General features: G+C 44.1%; 1 protein-coding gene across 1 annotated transcript; it reads right to left on the minus strand.

The window, feature by feature from the left end:
• Nucleotides 1–109: 109 nt before the first annotated feature.
• Nucleotides 110–19,786, minus strand: CFAP45 (cilia and flagella associated protein 45). The gene is made up of 11 exons (XM_045841611.1): nucleotides 19,631–19,786; nucleotides 17,327–17,463; nucleotides 15,266–15,410; nucleotides 14,774–14,944; nucleotides 13,506–13,684; nucleotides 11,623–11,752; nucleotides 7,665–7,811; nucleotides 5,017–5,130; nucleotides 4,239–4,432; nucleotides 644–868; nucleotides 110–301 (listed from the first exon to the last, which is right to left on the minus strand). Exons 1-11 carry the CDS (start codon nucleotides 19,784–19,786, stop codon nucleotides 223–225), a joined length of 1,677 nt encoding a protein of 558 aa, XP_045697567.1. The 3' UTR covers nucleotides 110–222.
• Between the last annotated feature and the right edge of the window lie 2,428 nt (nucleotides 19,787–22,214).

Here is a 22,214-nt window from a genome sequence, read left to right on the forward strand (position 1 = left end):
ATTCCCAGCCCCTAAGTGTCACACCACCCACACCTGGAACTCCTATAACCTATTTTGCTTCACTACCCTGTAGTAGCCACATCCCCACACAAGGAAATTGGGCTGTTCCTTAAAGTAGAATAGATTTAATCTGTAACTACGAAATGTCAGCAGCAATCATGGACACCCAGAGATTGGGTGAAACCTTCCCCTGCAGGCATCCAGAGTAGCTAGAGGCACCCCTCAGTTCACAGAGGTGGCTGGATGGATGTTAGCTTTGCGCTCAGCTTCAATGCAGTACTTCTCAGGAAGGCCAGTGGCTCTGCAGGAAAAGCATGGGGTAGATGTAAGGGGAGGGTAAGACCAGAGAGGAGGCAGCAGGAAATGAGTGGACTTTGGGTGGGCTTTCAGAACCTGGGGTTCTGTACCCCCAACCCCACTCCCAGGATTTATCTCCCAAACATATTCCTGTCAAAGCTCCATCATCCTGCCAAGTAGTTCTCAGAAAGCCAGGAAAACCCAAATCCCAGGACTTTTTGCTGGAGGTTTGCCTTCAGAAGGCAACCTTCCTGAGTGTCTCTGCAATGCCCCTTCACTCCCTGAATCCCAGCTTTCCAGCCATGCCATCCCCTTGGGGAAGGGGAGAGGAGTTGGGGAAGAGCACCTCAGCTCTTCAATCTTTCTCTTCTTTATGTCATCAATGCGCTCACGCCGCTTCTGGGCCTCCTCTTGGAGGCGCCGGCCCTCCTCGAAGGTGGTGATCCTGTCCTGCACCTGCTTCTGCTGGTTCTCACGCACCTGGCGACGGAGCTCGTTGGCATGCTGTAAACGCCCTGTGGCTTTTTTCTCTTCCTCCAGCCTCTCGTTTTCAATCTGCTCTCTCTGAGCCCTGGAGGAGGAACACAGGTTGTGTAATTGGCCAGGCTGCTCTGCCCCTGCCAAGGAAAGGCACTGGGAGAACCTCCAGGGTGGGCTCCTCCAGTTGATGTGTCTCAGAGACCCATACTTTGATCCTTTTTTGTGGCTCAGAGATCAGCCTCCAAGGCTGCCTCTGCACATGCTCCCCCCTCTCATCCAGCCAGGACATGCAACAGTATGCCACCTGCACACTTAGAAGGGCCCCATGCTTGACCTAATGCTCTGCTGTCACTGTTCTGAAATTCTTAACAGTTTTTAAACAAAGGGCCCTACAATCTCATTTTTCATTGGGTCCTGCAAATTATGTAGCTGGTCCTACACTCATGGTTTCACTCACTAGAAGCTATTATTTTTACTCTTCTCTCCTATAACAAAGCATAACTCCCCTCCAGCTTGTTCTAAGATATCTTTATTTTTTTTCTCTCTCTCCCTTCTTCCTTCTCTAACTTTCTTCTTTCCTTTCTTCCTTCTCATGAACAGTAATGATAAAATACAAAACCAACAATAGAGATACTTAGGAAGTTAAAAAGGAAGTGGTAAAATCTGTCATGCAAGCTCTCCTTAATTGCTGGAAGAAAAAAGGAACTCAGCCTGATATCTTTTAGTTCTCTTGTTGCTCCAACTCTCCAAATTCCTCTTAGGAGTCTTTTTTACAAGAATACTTCATGAACCAAAGAGCTTGTTTCACAGGAATACTTCATGGACTCTGACATGAGGAGGTGGAAATGGCTAATATAGACTAGATAGGCTCAGAAAAAACTCAAATGAAATATATTCATATCTCAGAGGAAATACAGTCATAAACCATCCAGAGATATCATTTTATTTCTTTCTCAACATAATAAAAAATGTAAAATCATCTTAGGCAGGGATCTCTCACCTGCTCTGCTCCCCTGGGATCACTCACACCTAAACAAAGGTACCAAAAGCACTGCTTCACTTATCATTTCCCTCTAGCTATACATGGGGTATGAGTTCAACTCCCAGCAATTCTTTTATACTATGCAAACACCTTTTAAAGTTCTACTCCCAAAACAAAACCCTCTTAGTTTACCAGAAGAGAAAGTGCTGACTTTCTTGACACCAAATCCCCACTGTTCAGGCATATCCACGGCAGCAGGAAGTCTCTCCTCTTTGCCTTGCTATTATTTTTCTATATAGAGAACAGTTTCCTATTGTTTCACATTACATGAAACAGGGTGACACTGGGGAACCTGTATATGTCACTAGAGAATCCCTGGGGTGGCTGACAGTTGAAAATCTGAACAGGGAAGAACCTGGACATTTCACAGTACTAGAGCAGTGATCTGGAGGCTTCCAAAAACCACTGATGCCTGGGCCTCACCCCAGACCAGTTAAGTCACAATCTTGGAGATGCAGCCTGGGCATAAGTACTTTTTGAAAGTTCCCAGGCATTTCTAGGAACCACTGGGTAGGATAGGTTAGTTGTCTCTGCTTAGTCAACAGGCTGAGAGTTAAAGGCATCTCTGTCCAGAAGCAGAAAGTCCATATATAGGCTACACAGGAGGCTATACTTTTGAAGTAGGAAAATTTGGCTATGGCAGAGATGCTCCCAGCACTTAAGACACCCATCATGGTGGCTACATGGCACTGGAGACACTGGGTACTATCCTAGAACAGGCAAAACTGAATTTCACCAAAGGGCTGGTCTATATTTAATAACTGGCCAATATATATGCTTCAGGCAAACAGAGCAAAGAACAAATAAGTGGGTCAGTGGCAGAAGTAGAACTCTAATTTCTTTCTATTAACATTTATTAGTCCCTGCTAAAGGCAATACAGATGTCCAGTGGCATAGAGGCTAGGGAAGGCAGATATCTGAAAGGCAGACAGCAGCCCAGAAGCAGAATCTTTGGGACCATTAAGAAAGCTGCCTTCTTTACCAGGTACTCAGAGACCATGGCACAACTCTTGAGAGTAGGGAAGGGAAAGCTACAGAGTCAAAGGGCATTGCAGCCAGTAGGGACAGGCTGGGGGTACACAGTCCAATAAAAGACTATGAATCTGACTCTGACAAGAACAGAGATTCGTATGGATCTGCTCTGCCTATAGCCAGGAGTCCAAGGGCCTGGTCTGACATACAAGTAATTGGCTGTACTAAAAAGAAAGATTTAGCCCAGGCTGGTATGGCTCAGTGGACTGAGTGCCAGCCTGTGAACCAAAGGGTAAATGATTCGATTCCCAGTTAGGGCACATGCCTGAGTTGTGGGCCAGGTTCCCAGTAGGGGGTGCATGAGAAGCTACCACACACTGATGTTTCTCTCCCTCTCTTTCTCTCATCCCCCTCTCTAAAAATAAATAAATAAAATCTTTAAAAAATAACAAAAAAAGAAGAAGAAGAAGAAGAAGAAGGACCTAGCACATGTATATCAAGGAAGCTGGACTGCCACTCAGTCTCTACTTATCTCAGCACAATTTCATTAATTTTTATCCCAACCGCCCCAACACACACTCAAATTTTGTTTGGCTTGTTTCATTTTGAAAATTTCTAATCTTATACAGCTGAAGATCTTATAAAGCAAGAATGGAGTCATTCCCAGTTAGACCAGAACAGTTAGAGACTGGAGAACACCCCAGGGGCCACATCTGAGGGTGGCAGACCAGAGCAGTTGTGACTGCTGACTGCTTTAAAGCAGTGACAGTAAGAGATGTGAACACTTAGCTTTCATTTATGTGGTGGAATTATCATTGAGCCATGAGAAAAAACAAAAATAAAAGGATAAAGAGCTGGCAAGGCAGGAGACATGGACAGATATAGGTGATGTTCATCTAAATGAGTCTCTGACATCCTTCTTATAGAATAGGCAAGAAAAGTATTTTGTTCATCTCTAATATTTCCCATAGCACCCAACACAGAGCCTTGAATTTATGTGCTTAGCACATATTTGTCAAATGAATGGCAAAGACCTCCTTTAAAGCCCTGTTCCAATGACCCACAACCAACAGTGTTTGAAGTTTTCTCCATCTCTCCTCAACTTCCCTGCTGCAATTTCATCCCTAACTTGCAGGGGAACATGGAGCAGGAGGTAGTTCACAGAAAGGACAAGATGTATACATTTACTTACACCTTTAACACTTCAGGATAAATCATCCCAATAATCCCCTATTCCTTCAACACTTTCAGATGCCATTTTTCAATTCTCTAATCAGCTCAAGTATCTGAAACATTTCATCCATCTATCTAATTAGAATGACCCCACTGACCCTGTCAAGGTGGATGTGCATCTGTCTGTGGACATGGCCAGAAAGCTTCTCTACCCAACATAGACATTCTTGCCATACTACAAGGAAAAGAAAGCCAAGGTTCCCACCCCTCCTACCGAAGGATCCTCTCAAACTCATCACGGTCCCGTTGCACTTGAACAGCAAGACTGTGCTCCTTTAAAGCCACCTGCTCCAGCCGACTCTTCCGCAGTTTGGTCTCTGTTTCCATCTTCTTCTGTGCATTTTCCTTTTCTTTTCTGCGCCACTCTCTGTCTGCAACCTCCTGGTTGCGCTTGGCCCGCAAGGCATCCTGGGAAAGGAGAGGATGAGGATACCGGTGAGGGTGCAAAACAATGAGGTGCCTTAGGGAAGACACCCCTTCATAGACTTTGACATAAACTGCTTTGAGAAGGTCCATGAATTTCTCTAGCAACAAGGTTATTCTAGGAAAGAATAAATGAAATCCTATCATAGAACTTTCAGGTCAGAAGATACCCTGAGAAGGTCATCTTGTCCTTTCAGCTTACTCATCCCAATTCTTTTCCTATACCTCAAACACCTCCAGGTAGTCCTGAAATTGCTTCCAATTTTTAAAACTGCTAATAATGGAGACGCTTCAGTTTTCTCTGGTGACACATTTCAATGGTTAGTTAAGGTTGAAAATTCTTTACAAAGCTGACAAAAACTTTCTCTTGAACCTTAAGCGCATAATGCACATTGGGTCCTTGCTGCCATAGGCACTGGGCACAGGCCCACCCTTCTTCAGATGATTGGAGTCTAGATAACTAGCATCCTTTCTTGTAAATCTCTCCCTGCTTGAGGCCATTTTACAGGCTGTCACAGGAATAATTAAGTAAATGGGAGAGGTAGAGGGAAGCAGAAACTAAACAGTACCTGTTCTGCCTGGTAATCCTGGGCCTTTTCTTGCATGGCCCTCAGGCGGGCAATCTCCTTCTCTTTCTCCCTCCTGATTCTTTCCTGCTCAGCCTCAAACTCTGCTTCTCGAGCCTGCAAAAAAGAAATGCTTTGTAGAACAGCTCTCATTGAGACAGCCTTGCAGAGAGAAATCAAGCCCCTGTACCAATCTGTCTTGTATCTCCCCTACCACCTCTGGACTCCTTCTAGTAGGGTAAAATGACTAGCAATGCAAGGACATAAAACCAATTAGCATTTATAAAATGTTTTCTCCTATATAATCCCAAAGGGTCCTCACATCTCATGAGACAGACATAGATGAAGAAACTGATGTTCATAGAGATCAAGGGTCCTGCCTAAGATTGCATAGCTAGTCAGCTATCAAACAGGATTTGAATGCAGGTTTCCTGAGCATAGCCTTCATACTCTTTCTACTACTTCACAATTCCCAAGTTACAAGGTCACTGAACCAAGTTTTTAGAAGTAACAACTGGGTCTCCCTGCCTGGCTTGTAAAGTTTAACAGGTGGAGGTTATCTCATTAGTCCCTAGGCAAATGGCCAACATGCTTTGGGCAGTCCCACAGTGGTTGACAGATACCTAAGAAGTGAACCATCAAAATTGGCTCCCTTTGCTACTCCTCTGAAATAACATATATCCCAAAGAGCTTACCAAACCCAGTTTCCCAACAACCATTCCAGGGCAGTCATAGAGTAATGGCTCAGGTTGGGTGGAGATGTGATCTTCTCCATAAGAAACATTCCTTAGCCCTCATTCTACTGTCCTAGACTTCCGTGCAGCTCAATGACTTGCCCGCTTCTAAGCTGTGCACGTTCTGTGTGTCAAGCTGGTCTCTCTGGTCTCCCTGGCTCTAGATGGCAGGGCAGAAAACTCTGGAGGCTTCCACAGACAATTAGCTCTAAAGAGGCAGCTCTGGCTGTAACAGAGACCACTGTGAGATCAGCAAAGGGCTTGTCATATACTTGGATACTTACAGTGGGCTGTGACCTCTTGCAACTCCTTCTGCCAATGTTCTCTCCATGTATGAAGACAAGACATATTCCTCTCCTGCCCAGAAATATATGATTTCTCATTGTTCCATGCTTCTAGCTCTGTTCAAAATCCAAGTCATCCCCAACAACTGCTCTCAGCTCTCTGTCACCTCACCACCTCATTTCTTATCATGGCCACCACAGATGCTCTGCTGCAGCCAGCAAACCTGTTTACCAACTCCAACATTCAGAGAAATAGCCACTGAGTTCCAAACTATGAGCCTAGGTATGTTCGGCCTAGACTGACAGTGGACATACATTGAAGCATTCAGGATATTTTGAATCAATCAGTGACTAGGTTCACAAGGTGGCTGTAATGATTAAATAAATGAGACAACACTTGTGAAGTACTTGACACAGAGCCTGTATGCAAACTAAGCACTCAACAAACGGCAGTGTGTGATCACTATTATGCACAAACCATCTATGAACCTCATCTTGCATGCTCGCTGTTCCCTGTATATTCCTGCATCTAATAAGAAAGCCAAAGCCAACAAATAAGCTTTGTTGAGCTTCATTTTCTGTGCTTTGCATTTGGAGTATGTTGTATATTATATATGCCTTTTCAAATTACACCTTCCCTCCCCTTGTCCATCATTAAAACTTACTATAGAGAAGTACGATGTGCCCTCTGTCATTATGAAACCTCAAAACTAGAGGACAGGACCAACACATATAGAATTGAATAACTTTCCAGCTACCTTGAGTCCTTCCTTTTCTTTTTACATAAACTCATGTTCACTCCATCTAAACCATACTTAAAAGCTTCTTTTACCCACCACTCCTCTAGACCAGGGTGCCAAACTCATTTTTGTCAGGTGCCACATCAGCCTCATGGTCACCTTCAAAGGGCCGAATATAATTTTAGAACTGTATAAATGTAACTACTCCTTAACTAGGGGCAAGGAGCTCTACATTCAGCCCCTTGAAGGCAACCACAAGGCTGATGTTGCCCCCTCTGAAAATGAGTTGGACACCCCTGCTCTAGACCCAGTAATTCCATTATCCCATATTTGCCCCAGAATGAGCCTGCATATTCCTTAATTTCATCCCCCTCGTAACTATTGCAAGTATTGTTCTCTGTTCCATAGTTCATTTGTTTTTATGGATTCTACAGTGGGGGATGGGAGAGACTCTCTTTTCTGAGTCTAGCACCTAGTACAGGATGCCAAATACAATAATTTTCAGAAGAAATTTATGGGAAGCTGACTAATGATTACTGAGTATATCGTATCCAGGTTATGAGGAATCCACAGAAAACTTTACTTTCACCAACAGTCTTAATTTTCTTCCCTCCCTGCACCTGACCCTCATTCCAACTTCTAATCAAAGGTGTTAACAAGGATAATAACACCCTAGGTGTTTTTTCCATGCTCTTCTCTGTTAAGGAACAAGTGGACTGGCCAAGATGAAGAGAAAAAGAAGCCAGGATGTTGAACTAAGGACTAAAGTTTTAGAATGAAGATGGTGCTGCCTTGCACTGCAGTTCCTTCAGTTCCTCTCAGGCCTGCCTCTCCCTATGAAAGACGTTTCATTCCTGGCCAGCAGTCCCAGGCATCAGAAACCAGGTCCCTACCATCTTCTTCTTGGTGAACTCCATCACCATCTGGTCTGCCAGCTTCTCCTGAGCCAGCAGGTCTGCTTTCTGTTTCTGGTTCTCATCATTGATGCGCTTTATCTCAGCTTGCATCTTCAGTTTTTGCTGGTGCCTTCGTTCCATGTCCTGCCAGAAAAAGAAAGACAGCCTCAGAGTAGAAGGGGACAAGACCAAAAGATACTGGCATATAAGGATAGAGAGACACACATAGATTCAGGGAGACAAATGCCTCCAAAGCTATCCTTTGCTACAGCTGTTCTTTCACAAGTTGTCAATGACCTCTTCCAGCCAAATGGCCTCTTTACAGTCTTCATTCAACTTTTGCGGCAGCCTCTGACATTGTTGATCTATGTATACTCTCAGGAAGTACAGGATCTTAAAATTCCAATCAGTGTCTCCCACGTCATGCTAAATACCATCCTTATGGCTTTGTTCATGATGTGTTCCTACTGCCTTCAATTTCCTTCTCCTATTTAAACCCAAACTTTTGGTCATCATCAATAGTAATTATTTTAAATAAGTATTGCCCTAATTGGGTACTTCCTATTCATTGAGCACATAAGCCCATCTCTAACACCTAAACACATCCCCAAACCCTGAAAGTTAGGCCTTGTTATCTTTTCTTGTGCAGAAGAAGATACTGAGGCCCAGAGTTAAAGTGATTTGCCCAGGACTAAACAGCTAATAAACTGCAGAGCCAGGATTTTGAAACCTGATCTGTCTAAAATAAAGTTCCAATCTTCTCTGGAAATCTTGCTCAACTGTCCCAAGTTTCAACTCTTTCTTTATTGCTGATTATCTATCTGCACTTAAGATGGTGCCATGCCTCCTGGGATTTAATAATACACCACCTTGTAGGTCCTGTGAATTTTCTGTGTGTTCATTCTGTCACAGCTGGAAAACAGGGATCATGTGTCGTATTTCCTCTCTTTCACAACAACGTGTAGCCCAATTCAGAGGAACACAGAAAATACTCAATAAACTATTGCTGAATGAGGCAGGGAAGTGGCGACCCTCTCAACATGAGGCAGGAAAGTAGGAATTTCTCAACATGAGTGGCATGTGAGAAAGAAAAAAAAATCTTAGGCACAGGGAAACACAACGAGAGATACAGATCAGAGAACCAATGTGACACTGAATGGCAAGATCCCCTCTAACAAAGAAGCCTCTGCCTTTCCCAGCCCTGGCCTTTGGAAGCACCTGTTGATCACAGGACTTCGGAGCCAAGCACATTCTCAAGTCTCAGTGCTGAGGGACACTGGAATTTTGTGCAGCTGCCTCCCTATTCCCTCCAAATAAACTTGGACTCCTTACTTCAAATTCTTCTACTCACTAACTCACCCTATCTTCCACACTGTTTCCAACTCCTTCCATTTCTTCAAAGGCTAAACTCCTCCCTGATCTTCCAAAACCTCCTTAACCCAGCTTCTACCCTGCCTCATCCAAGGGAATTCTATTTTCTCTCCCTCAGCAGTGAACTGGTTCACTGCCCAGTTCAGGGGTCCTTCTCCCAGGAAGCTTTCTGAACCAGATCAGCACAGCACTGTCTGCCTCTAGCCAGGTCCATGTGAAGCCTGAGTTGTGGCTACCAGCATTCCCTCACTCTCACTGTACCTACCTCCTTGCACAATCCACTTTTCCCCTTTTGCCACTCCAACTCTCACACTCCTTTTCCCCTTCTCCCTTTTTTCCTTTTCCTTCTACCTTCCTCCCCCAGTTTTAGGCCTGTCATTGGTACCCTAGACATTATTTAATCCCATTGACACTAAAGCTAAAAAAGCTGCTGATCTCTGATCTATATCATACAATCAGGTATTTACATTTTTGCCTACTTATTTAATTTTTTGTTTTTGTTGGTTCATTTCATTTATAAGAAACCAAAGAACCTTCCCTGATTCTCATCTTTGAAGCCATTCCAAAGCAACCCCAGATGAACTCCCCTCACTCTTTGCCATCTTGCTAGCAAGGTGGGGAAAGCTGCCATTGCACCATCCTGAGAAGATAAGGAAAATCTGAGCTGCAGAAGCACAAGTTTTTACCTTAAAATTGCCTAACAATACTTCCTGGAGACTCAGCAAATGCCTATTAGAAGGACAGCAAAATGACAATGAGACATCAATGTAATGGTGTTGACTCGATGACACCTGAAACTTTCTCAGTGAGCCCACTAATCCCCACTCACCACAATCTAGTTGGACTTTCCAGCCTCCATTTCTCACGTCTTTCCCTATGTGTTTGTCCCAGACCTCTCCTTCCTGGTCCTTTTTCTTTCTTGAGCCAGGAACTTGACCAGGTATCTCTGTCTTCCTGCCCTGTCGATTGCCTTCTCAAGCAGTTCACAAGGCTACATGGCCCCTCATCTTCACTAACTATCCAGGTGATCTTCCTCTCATACCACAGGGTGCTCTGAGAAGTCTTCATAATTATAAGACTTCTTCAGGGACTCCCTGTCACTCACCACCATCAAATGCACCATTAAATGACAACTCATTCATCCATGAACATGGGGAAGGAGGAGAGAAATAAAAGCATACATCTTCAACAAGTTAAATGGCACCATGAGGAAATAATCACAATGTAGACATTCAAGTCAACCAGCCTGGATGCTTCAAAACATCAGTGTTCTAAAAATAAATGAATGAGCCCTGGCTAGTGTGGCTCAGTTGGTTTGGCATCATCCCACAAACTGAAAGGTCACAGGTTCGATTCCCAGTCAAGGCACATGCCTAGGTTGCAAGTTCGGTCTCCAGTTGGGGCATGTACAGGAGGCAACTGATTGATGTTTCTTACATTGATGGTTCTCTCCCTTTTTCCTCCCACTTTCCTTCTCTCTAGAACCAATAAAAAACTTTTTTTTAACTTTAAAAATAAATGAGTGAATAAAGGAAAGAAGGAAGGAAGAAAGGAAGGACAGAACAACTCTTCTAGATCAAAACAGATTAAAGGACTTAAGTGAGTGATCCTGGTTTGGAAAAAGGAAAACAACTGAAATACATTTTTTAAACAATTGAGGAAATTTGAATATTAATTAAATATTAAATGATATAGAGTCACTGGATTCAACTTTTTGTCAGGGGATGTCATAATGGTTTTGTTGACATGTATACTTTGTTGCTTTGTTCTTCAGGGAGGTGGACTGAAGCATTTAGTAGCAAAGTGTCAAGGTATCAGCAACTACTTTTAAACAGTTTAGCAATAACAAAATACACATATACATCTAAGAGAGATAAGCAACTAAGGCATATTAGCAATCATTAAATCAGTAAAACATTGATGGATGTGGTACAATTTTTTCAACTTGTCTGTGTGTATAAAATTTTCAAAAGTAAAAAATTGAGGGAAAAAATAGTAGATACTCCAAATGCTTGCTATGTCCTTGCTGTGCTTTTTTATACTGCAATAGACTAGAAAAGGCAAATGGAAGAGAATATTTTAAGCCTATTTAGTTTGGGCAGGTATGCCATCATTTCTTATGCAAACAATATGCATACTTTTGCTCCTCGACACAATTAATGACACTGGGATGTTATGTAATTTGAATGAGATAACAGCAGGAGCCTAAAGCTCTGACACTGCTACTGTTCATCTACAAAGTATGTAATATCCCTAGATAATTGAGGGGAGACCAAAAAATATCCTTGTTTATTTGTGTAAGGCAAGCAGCCGTATATTTATAACATGGACATGTTGGTTTTGGACCTAGGTCCCAGGGAGGAAAGGACAGTCTCTATGCAAATTACTGCTCATCCTTAGCATGGATGGCACCAAAGCCAAAGAAATGTTCAATATGGCAATAAAAAAAAAAGTTAACAGTGATGATATTGTGAAATGATCATGTGCCTAACAAAACATTAGTCCACACCCTGGAATCTCCAAATCTTGGAGGACTTTGCTGCTGGTGTTGGTGGAACTTGGCATATCTGTCCAGCCCTGTTACCCTGAGATCTTCTTCTTGGAGTTGCTCCATGTATTCCAGCATCTGCTCCTTTTCCTGCTCCCGCTGCTCAGCAAGCAGCGATCGCTCCTCCTGGTTCTTTTCCATCTGCTGCACAATGTGTCGTCTTCCTCTGGAGGAAACAGGGCCACACTGTCTTAGAAATCAAGGGTCTGTGTCTCTATTCTCCAACTTTCACCCAAATGACTCCCAGGATGGGAGGTGTGGCAGGAACAATTTGAAAAGTGACTTACCCATTGCTATGTCTCCTAAGCCCAGACCAAAGTCCTTCCCCAGTGTCTCAAGGGGATCTCTTCTGAGTTCCTGGTAATGGGGCTCATATTTCTTAATATTCCCTTTCTTCATTTGCTCCTAAGAGTGCACCTGGCATCATAATGCACCTTCTCTCTTTCAGCATGTAAAGAGCTCTGAAATCCTACCGCCTCCCAAGCCTTTCCAGAATAATCACAAGGAGCTGGCTTCTCATGATTACAGAGCTTCACAGAGTTCACAGATTCTTCACAGAGCTTTAAGAGTTCAAATGACCATGGCTTCTCCTTCCTCCAGCACCTCAGCTATCACCCTGTGCAGTTTGTTAACTGTCTTTCTAATATCCTATCTCACATTTTAAGACTGTCAGATACCAGTGAACAGGCTGCATCTGAGGAACCAAACTCTATAATCAGTGTTGCTGTGGCTCCCTGTGTGTTATTGAGATGTCAATAAATGTGGAAGCACCCAGAACCCATCATATATGAGTAAAGTCTGGGAGAATAAGAGAAGACACAGATTAGAATGAGAATCCAGAAGAAAGTGTAAAAAAAATCATTCAGATATAACACTTGAATGTCTTTATGACTCCAAATTAAATAAACAGGAATAATGAGTAAGAGTTACATGGAAGCAGGTTTGAACTCAGTATAAAGACCAGCTCAAATCATTAGAGCTGCCTAATGAGGCAGAGATATTTCCTTGATTGGAGATATTTATGCAAAAGATGAAGAGCGACTTAGCCATTAAATAAACTTTTATTGGAAGCCTATGATAGTGTACCAGGTACCTACTAGAAGTTCAGAGATGAATGGTGTAAGAGAACAGAATACAGATGGAGAAAGAGAACTATCATTCAGTATCATACATGTACTATTTATAGAGGTGATTTTTGTATTTTATGGTTGATATACTAAATCTAGGACACTGTGATTCCATAATTTACCTGCCCTGGGTCTTATCTTTTCCTGTAAAATGAAGAGAACTAAATTTGTCCATTCTAACATGTATTAAGTACCTACAATAAGCTAAACACTCTCCTAAGCCGAGGAGCTACAGAAATGAATGAGATAGGGACCCTGTCCTCCATGACCACGTAGTCTAGTAAGGGTCAGAGAGCCACATTTCAAAAAGTGGTGTGCTGGGTATAAATACAGTGTGATGGGGCACAAAGGACAGAGCCACTGAGCCTGCCTGCAGAAGTAAGGGAGGTTTCTCAGGGGATATGACAGTAAACTACATACTAAGGGAAGAGACTGTTTTCCAGGAGAAATTTTAAAAAAGGATATTCAAAGCAGTGGGAACAACAAGACATGGCAAGATCACGACCTTGTGACAAGATCTGCCAAGTTGCAGGATGGGAGAAAATGTAGAGCGGATGGTAGGAAATTATAACAAATGAGGCTGAATCAGGGCCAGATTGTGAAGCACCTGTTAAAATCTTGGAAATAAGCTTTAGGAAGTTCTGCGGTTCCATGAATCACTTCATGAAGGTTTTGAGATGATAATAGATGGTGATAATGGCTATTTCTCATCTCTTACCTCTGTGAAAGCCTACATGGACCTAAAGATACATGGAAAAGACAGAAAGAGAACTGTTAAAACCTCCTCTTTACCGGATTCTTTCCTCCCTCCTCTTCCTGTCTAGTTCCTCCTGCCTTTGAATGGATTTCTGCCGTTCCACCTCCATCATCTGATCCAACCGCTTCTCCTCTGCATCCAGTTCTTTTTGGATCAGCTGCTTTTCCAGGATTTGGGCATCCCGAATGGCATGGCACTTGGCATTAAGGATGATCTGGGGAGTAGAAATGAAATTGTGGCACTAGGTCTAGGGCTAAGTTAGGGAGGAATGCACAATGAGGGTGTGGAAGTTGGGGGGGAGAGAAATGGGAGCAGAATACTATAAAGTGCACTGAACATGGCTGCTGACAAGCCCAAAAAAGCAAGAACATTCTTATATTTGACATTCCCATTAATATTACTCAAACAACACTTATTGTGCACCTGCTAAGTGCTTCTTTCGGGGAAATGGGTCTTGGTGTTGAGGGCCAGGCCATGTATCACACTTTGGGACTATGATGAAAGCAACGGGCATCCGTCCTCCATAAAGTTCATATAGACAAGAAAATCTCCATGAAACTTTAGAGGTTATGGTCTGCCTTAGGGACCCATAACCCTATTTGAGACCCCTGTTCTATCCTTGGGGAAACTAAAACACTCTTGCAGAGGCCAAGCCACCAAATTTTTAAGCTGAAAGAGCCCAGTGTGATGTAGAAGGGGATGAAAACCTAGGACCATCAATAAGAACCATAAAGTAAAAGCTCTTGAAAATAAAAGAAGGTATTAAGTAAAGAAGATTAACCTGACAGACAGAAATCATAGATAAAGGGGTTGGGGAGTCAACATTTTTCATTTGGTTGGGAAGTAAACCACATGCCAACGAAGAATTCAAATGAGCCTCTGGTGTTTATACTGTCAGCTAAGGCACTTACAAAAGAACCCAAATGCCTGGACCACCCTCTGGGGCCAGAATCAAACTAGTAGGATAAAAATAAAAGTAAAATCCTCCCATTTATTTATCCATCCACAGTGTGCAGAGCCTGTCCCATATATGAGTTCATTAATTCTGCCAAGTAATTTTACCACCCTCACTTTACAAATGAAGAAAGTGAGGCTCAGGGGGGTCAAATGACTTGCTAAAGGTCACACAACTAACACAAGGCAAAGCCAGTGCTCCCTCTGATTACAACAATTACATGGCAGATGCAGGTCTGTCTCACCTCCCCTTCACCCCAGCAAACCCCTTACCTTGCCCTCGCCTTGCCCCATCTCCAGCTGGAGCCAATATGTGAATAAGAGGGGGAAAAGCGTGTAGAGCTCCAACCTTGCTCATGTCCTTGAGCTCCTCCTCCTGCTCCATCCGTAGTTTGTTGGCTCTTTGCAACAGGTTCTGGGCCCTTTCCTTGGCCACCTCCTCTAGGTCACTGAGCTTCTTATTGTTCCTCCAAACCATTTCTTTCTGTTTCATGACCTTCTTACGTGTAGTCACTGCATCCTACAGAAGACCAGTCTGCATCAGTGTGGTATTGCTCTTTGTGCTGTGACCTGGGCACTAGCTTGACTACCACAGGTGACCCAATGTGATTTTTGCTCCACCCCATCATGCCATCAGAACCCAGATGTTTCTCACCCTGGCCTTATCTTACCCCTCCTCTTTCCCCCTAATTGCTCCCGCAACTGGTCTTTATTCTATAGCATGTCTCTGTTCCAGGGTCCCCTAGCTAGAGTCCCCAGTCTCATGGAAAGCTGGCCTCTCCCCAGCACATCTCTCTTCTACCTCCCATCTGTAGAGATCAGGGCTCAAGGGGTTAGCTACCAAGATGGCTTCCTTCTCCTTCCTGAAGGCCTGCTCCCTGGCCTCAAGTTCTTCTCTGGTCAGCACATGGGATGCCCATTTAATCCGAGCAAACTCCTCAGGACTCATGATAAGGGATTCCCCAGAGGGATCCTTTGTGGGAATGCTGACACAAGGAATGAACAAAGTTAGGGAATGGAAGCAAAGGAGAGTTCACATTACACTTCAGGCTTCTCTGCTTTCTTCTTCCCCTCATTACAGCCAACCCTCTGTGCAAACATGGCCAGTGGGAGAAAAGACTGCCAACTGCACTGTGGGTCCACTGGGGAGAAGATGTCCCAGGAGAAGGTGAAGTAGCATCATGGGCTATAAAGGGACATTTTAAGAACTTTTTCTAAAAGGCCCAGCTTATATGTCACCATCTCTTGTAGCCATCCATGGCCCTCCCCACAATGTACATATATGCAGATTCCCCCACCAGGACACCCAACAGACCACCTCCTGCTCTGAGCCCACCATGGTCTGTTCTCACTGGCTGTGTTATAGCCAGCTGGGCATAGCCTGTTTCCTTGCTAGATTACTCCTTCAGGACATGGTCTGTGTCTTAACCACAGCCCAGTGTTGGGAACAGAGTAAGAACTCAAAACAAAGCTGCTGAATTAAACTTTAAAGACAGATTATTCCTCAAGGATGACATAAAAAGAGCAAAGGGATGCCAGAGAGGTTGAAATGAATGCTAGTGAGAATCCTAAACACCCTATCCATTCAGCCCAGTGAGAAGCTTTGAACCCTAAATATTAATTAAAATGTCTGATCAACAACAGTTGGAGACATGTCTATAGACCTCTCCTTTCCAGCCACCCAACCATTCAACAAACCAATAGGTAATTATAATGATTACAAATAAATGACATACATTAAAGGAGGAGGTAAGGGATGCAGGGGGTAGGAATAAAGCTGCTTCTGGGTGAGGCCATTTAACAGGCACATGGCAATGAGACACAGATGTCTAAGGCAGGAAGTGAAACCTCATTTAATTAAACTAGTGTTTGGGGGAGGTCCAGGAGGTGGAGCAAATGGGGCTTAGCCAAGATATACTGGCTGACTAAGAGGCATGGTTCAAAACAGCCTGGAATCTGGAATGATCAGGAATAATCTGAATTTAAAAAAGCATCTCATGGGGTTTCAGCAGCCCTGACAAGGAACCAGCTACTTCATTTCCAGTGTATTTTCAGGACTAGAACACTTCAAGAAGGAACCATTTCTCAGGCCCCAGGGATAGCCACAGGGCTGCTGACTGAGTCTGGCTGTTTGATGCCAAGGCTAACCAGAAAGTGCTCCTGGATCTGTGTCCTAGCTGTACCTACAGCTGTCCTAGCTGTACCCTAGCTCATGACACAGGCAGCATTTGCTAGAAATTCAAGCTTTTAGTGGGAGGAGCCAGAGTAGGAAGAATGGTTTCAGAGAATTAAGCACTAGCACAAGGGCTAAACCACTGAGCAACAAGATTGGCTCATTTCACATTGCTGAGTGAGGCCTACACCCCATAGGAGGAGCTAAGCAAGGGGGCAGCTCTGTTTGGGAGCTGTGCTGACCTAATCCCAAAAGAAACCAACAGCCTGTGGGAATTTCCTTTTTTGGCCTCAGAGCCTGGGAAGAAGTCAAGGGCCTAATTAGGCATCTGGTCAGTTTCCTTTTGCTTCAGATTCTTGAGGCAGCCAAAAGGAAATGATTCATCTGGACCATTGCCTTTACCAAGAGCACTCATGGGACTCAGGAAGGATGCATTAAGCACCTCCCCTATACAAGTCCCCTTAGGTTCCATAGCAGGCAGAAGGACAGACAGAGAAAGAAGATGGGAATCAAGAATAGTGGAAGTAACAGATACAAGAGAGGAAAAAAGAAAGAGGCCAAGATGAAGAAGGAGAAGCATAAAACAGATAAGAGGAAATGAAGACAAAAGAGGTGGAGAATGGATTAACAATGAAACCAGGTGGATTTCCTCATTGCCCTGGAATCCTCAAGTCCTCAGCAGAAGTGCAGGCTGTGACAAGAAGGCAAGACATGGCCTTTGATACTCACATGAGTTCCCGGACCATATCTCGAGTGATGAGCCGGATGGTCTCCGGCTTGTGGTCCAAGCCCAAAGCGGTGAAAGTTTTCCGAATGGCCTGTTTATCTTGGAGTAGCACGATGGGGCTGTCATTCTGGGCCGCGGTCTATTAGTTCAGCAAGGACAGTTTAGAAACTGGTCACCTCACTACCTCTAGTCAGTCCTAACTTCAAGTGCAGCATTCCACTCTCTTGGGGCTTTCACCTATCCAGTGGCAGGGGAAGCTGGCTGGGGCCCAGACTGCAGGACCACCAAAAGTAGCCAGGGCACTGAGAAAGCAGTGTGGTGTTCTGCACTTGAACATAGCCAGATGTGTTGTGTATTGACTGGCTCTTCTGAGAACAAGGCTCTCTATAACTTGTGCAGATACTCCTGGATGGATAAGAAGAGGGAGGGGGTTGCTAGAATGTGTACATACCTTACCTAAAAACATCAGGAATAAAAATTGTAGGCCTCTCACCTCAGTGGATTGAGTGCAGGCCTATGAACCAAAGGGTTGCCAGTTCTATTCCCAGTCAGAGCACATGCCTGGGTTGTGAGCCAGGCCCCCAGTAGGGGGTGTGCAAGTGACAACCACACATTGATGTTTCTCTCCCTCTCTTTGTCCTTCCCTTTCCCCACTCTCTAAAAATAAATAAATAAAATCTTTTTTAAAAATTGTAGGCCTCTAAATTCTCCTCCTCTTTCCATGATTTATAAAAGGAGGGATAATTCTCTCTCTTGGACCACACTGTAGGCTTAAAGCAATACAATTTGTTATGGACTCATCCAATCTATGATACTGATTTTTTAATCCTTTCTAATGGTCTGGATTAATTTACTTTGATTCCCAAAGAAGTCCAAATTGGGGGTGTGAGAACTGGCTAAATGGCCTGGTGAAGACATGCCCTTAAATCTAATATGGTGATAAAGTCAGAGAATTAGAATTCAGCAAGAATAAAAATTAGATATGATTTGTTTTTCAAAATTTTCTGACCATGAAGGAGTGAATAAGAAAAGGAAATCACTGATTTCAGAGAACTTTTGAACACCACAAAGACCTTCATTTATCATTAATGCAGTAAGCATGGTCCTGAGTAGAGGCAGTGAGGTGGCCTCAATGGAAGTCCTTCCTTCCTGAGAACCTCATTTGCACATAGGTCCCAGACTGCTGCTGCCACCTGGTGCCCATCTCTGCTTCCAAGTTGGCACAAGTCAGTCATACCACAGGCCCCTTCTGCCCCCTACTGCTGGTTGAGAGACTTCCTGGAATCTCACCCAGCAGTAAGTCCAAAAAAGCAGGACCAGGAACAGGCAGGCATCTTTCTAACTGCCCTTTTTGCTAGTCAACAGGATAAAGGAAACTCGGCCATTTCTAAATCTATTTTGCTTTGACTAGAAGGGTCACTCTGGGCCCAAAACAAAAAAAAATGTAAGTAAAACTGCATTCCTCTGATTCTTTCCATAGTCGATAAGAAAACTGCTATAGAGTGGGAGTTATCTAAATGCAGGATACCGTCTTGAACCATCTGAAAAGTCCCTTCACAGTGAAGATGGTGAGTAGCAAAGGTAGATGTCACTTCTCTCTTCAACCCTCCCACTGTCAGAGGTATTCACACCAGTATTCAGGCCACCACTGGCATCTTTGCTCTCCCTTTTCTCTTTTAATCCCTCATGGCCTTTCTCTCCATGTCTCATTCTCTTTCTAGACTTGCCTCTCTTCTTTCTCACCTACTGACCTCCCTGTGTACCAAGATTATTCCAATTAACATTCCAGCTCTCCTTCTTAGACTAAAAGAGTTGTCAACCTCTTAGTACAACATTTGCAAATAAAGACCTGCTTGTTTCCCAAAGCTAAGAAATTGTTTTAGTTGAGCACATGGGAAAGGAGAATGACTGTGATTTGCCCTGGTGCTGTTTTTGGATAGAGGGGAAAATACATTGCTCTGTGTCTGCAAGCTTGATCCAGTGTGGCCCTAAAATGTTTTTCTCATGGAGTGTTCACTAAGCAACTATCCAACTCTCTGCAGCTGAGCCTCCCCTTCAATATTACAACAGATTTTCAATGCTGTGCAGACATGAAGGTTTAATGGGTGGAGGACGCCAGGTGTCCTATTTATGTTGTCCCCATCAGATGTCAGAGATCCACTACTGGATCTCAGAACAACCCTCTGCCTTCATCTAAGAGTTACCAGGAGAGGTCACATGCCCAGTGCTAGCTTTGTCCTGAGTAACACTAGTATAAGTTACTGCCTCCACATGGCAGCTACCTGGAGAAACTGCGTGAGAGTTACCTTGATACCTCCAAAGAGGCTCTCATCTACCTCGGAGCTCAAGGCTTTGGTCCGATAGCGAGTCCTATTCCTTGACCTGTTGGAAGTAGCAGAAGAGGAGCTCAGGATACCAGTTGTGTTTAACGGCTGCAGGGAAAGGCAAAAAGTTTGAGCCATTAGTACTGGGTACCACCTGGAACCTTGGCAAGGTAAACACTTCACCAGCCCATGCCAGGGTAAGTAGGGATGCATGTGAAAAAGTCACTGAGGAAAAACACCTGGGTAAACCCTGAAACATAGAAGACACCCACAAAGAAACAGAAAGTCTCTGAGTAGGGGCCAAGCAACTAGCTCACTGAGAAGGAGCATCTCTGTATTCCCAGAGCTGAAGAAGGCCAAGTCATCATGCCATATGGGAGAAAGAAGGTAGGAAATGAGGATGGCAGGAGGATGACCTCATTGTTGTCCCAGTCCCAATTTCCCACAAGGACACTCTCTTGTGAGTCCACTACAGCTTGTCTCCCCACAAATGTATAGTGTCCTCTTCACCTCCAATATTCTCAATGTGGAGTCTAAGCCCCCTTCACAAATGACACTACTATTTGTGAACACTCCTTTACATCTCCACAATCTCAAAAGATTACAGTGGGTACCAGAGGACATTAAGAATAGAAAAGCACCTCATCCACTGCTTGGCACACAGTTGGTGCCTAATAAACTTAAGCAGATAAATGATGACTGATTGCCAGCTATAATCAGATGAACCAGTGCATAACACCATGTGGCTTTCATTCCCAGGACCCCTTTAACGTGCACTAGTCAGTTTTAACCACCCAATGTCTTTCTATGTTTGGAAAGTTCCCATCAACAAGCTGTGGAAGACAAGGGTCATCTCTGACTATCAAAGCTGAAGACACCAGTTATTTTCCCTCCAGGCCTCAGCAAAGCCCATCAGATCACCCATGCCTGCGAAGGATTAGGGGATAAGTGATGCAAAAAGAAGAACAAGGAAAACCTTTCTGGCAAAGGCAGCAGTTGCAACCATATCTGGTGTCTGGGGCAATGCTAACAGGAACACCAGCAGCAGCACCCCACAGCCAAAGCTGCCAGCATTGGGGATACAACACATCATTAAGGATCCTTCCCAGACCAGTGCTGGGTTGTGTAGGGAACCGCTTCACGGAACATGGAAATGTAGCTCAACATCCACATGGAAAACCATGGGGGGTGAGTCGGCAGGCAGGACCACGCCCATGAAGAAGTTCTCCCATGGGAAATCAGGCCTGCATTATACCTAGGCTGCTTTGTGACTTGCTCTTGCTAAAACACTCTCACCCCGAGTTCAGATAGCAAGCCCTTGCTGCATATCTTTAAAGTAACTTCCCGAAGTCTGTGCTAATTCTCCCAAGGACTGAAGTGTAACCAGACCTGTTACTCTTATCATTCCCTTGCATTTGCAACATGTTTTCCTTGTTAATCTGTAAGAAGTAATCAGTAACATCTCTTCCATTGTTATCTGTAAAAAGTAATTACCTAAAGCAAACCTAAGTATAATGAATGAAAATCTTCTTTGATGTATGCTATTAGAAAGCCAATAAAAGCTTGTCAAGGCAAGAGTCGGTGAGCTCTCCTTTTGATACAGTGGCCAGGCTGCTCCAAGGTGCTCTCCGCTTGAGAGAGTAGCTGTGCAGTCCCTTTTCCTCCACAGGACACAGTAGTCTGTGTGAGTTTATCTTGTCTCATCCATAACGCCTCGGACACTGCAGGCCGGTGTCCGGATCAGGGTTATGATTTCGGCCTCTATTCTGGCTGAAACTTCTCCATTTGTTTCCATTTTCCAAGCTTAGTTCCTCAGACTTGTGAAAGTAAGGATTTACAGCCTTTGGTGTAAAGTCCAAAATCCTTATATTAGAGTTCTGGCTCTGATGCTTATAACCAAAAACCCTGATTAACACAACTTTGTTCCCAGAGTTCACCCACCTTCAGCTCAGTCCCCAGAGGAGATGACTGTCTCTAGAAGATGGCTTCTATGAGCACTGAGGGACAATTTCAGGCTTAATCCAAAGCTGGTTCAAACCTCATTTTGCAGAAGCCCACATCTCCACGGTTCTCTAAGCTGGGATGTCTCCAGGGACAGAATGGACAGGAAATGGACTGTGCATTCCAGGTCACTGAACACTGGACCATGTGTTTTGAAAACTCTCTCATCTGCCATGACCAACCAGACACCCCAGCACCTGTTCCACCTGTATCAGGTTTTCACTCTAATTATTCTCCAGCTGGCTTTGTTCCATACAAGGAGCCTGCTGTGTACCCTGTCCCTCACTGCCTGGCAGAGCCAGAAACAGGCTTAGTACACCTCCCTTGGAAGACTCAGTGAGCCCCAATAGAGCAGTTCAGAAAAGCTCGGATTTATTAAAAGGCAAATACAGCAGCCCCATGAAGGCCTAATAACTGACTCATGGTGAGTGGAGAGCAACTGCTCCCCCTTTCCACCAAAGACAAAATAAGAGGAAATGAGTAGAAACTGCAATAGGTGAGACTGAGGCTAAGCAATGGGAATAAGTAGAAGAGGTGGAAGGCACTGGATCATGAGGGATGGTGT

This window comes from Phyllostomus hastatus, unplaced genomic scaffold (genome assembly GCF_019186645.2).
Source record: "Phyllostomus hastatus isolate PE091 unplaced genomic scaffold, TTU_PhHast_1.1 phas_contig_36, whole genome shotgun sequence".
Lineage (NCBI taxonomy): Eukaryota > Metazoa > Chordata > Mammalia > Chiroptera > Phyllostomidae > Phyllostomus > Phyllostomus hastatus.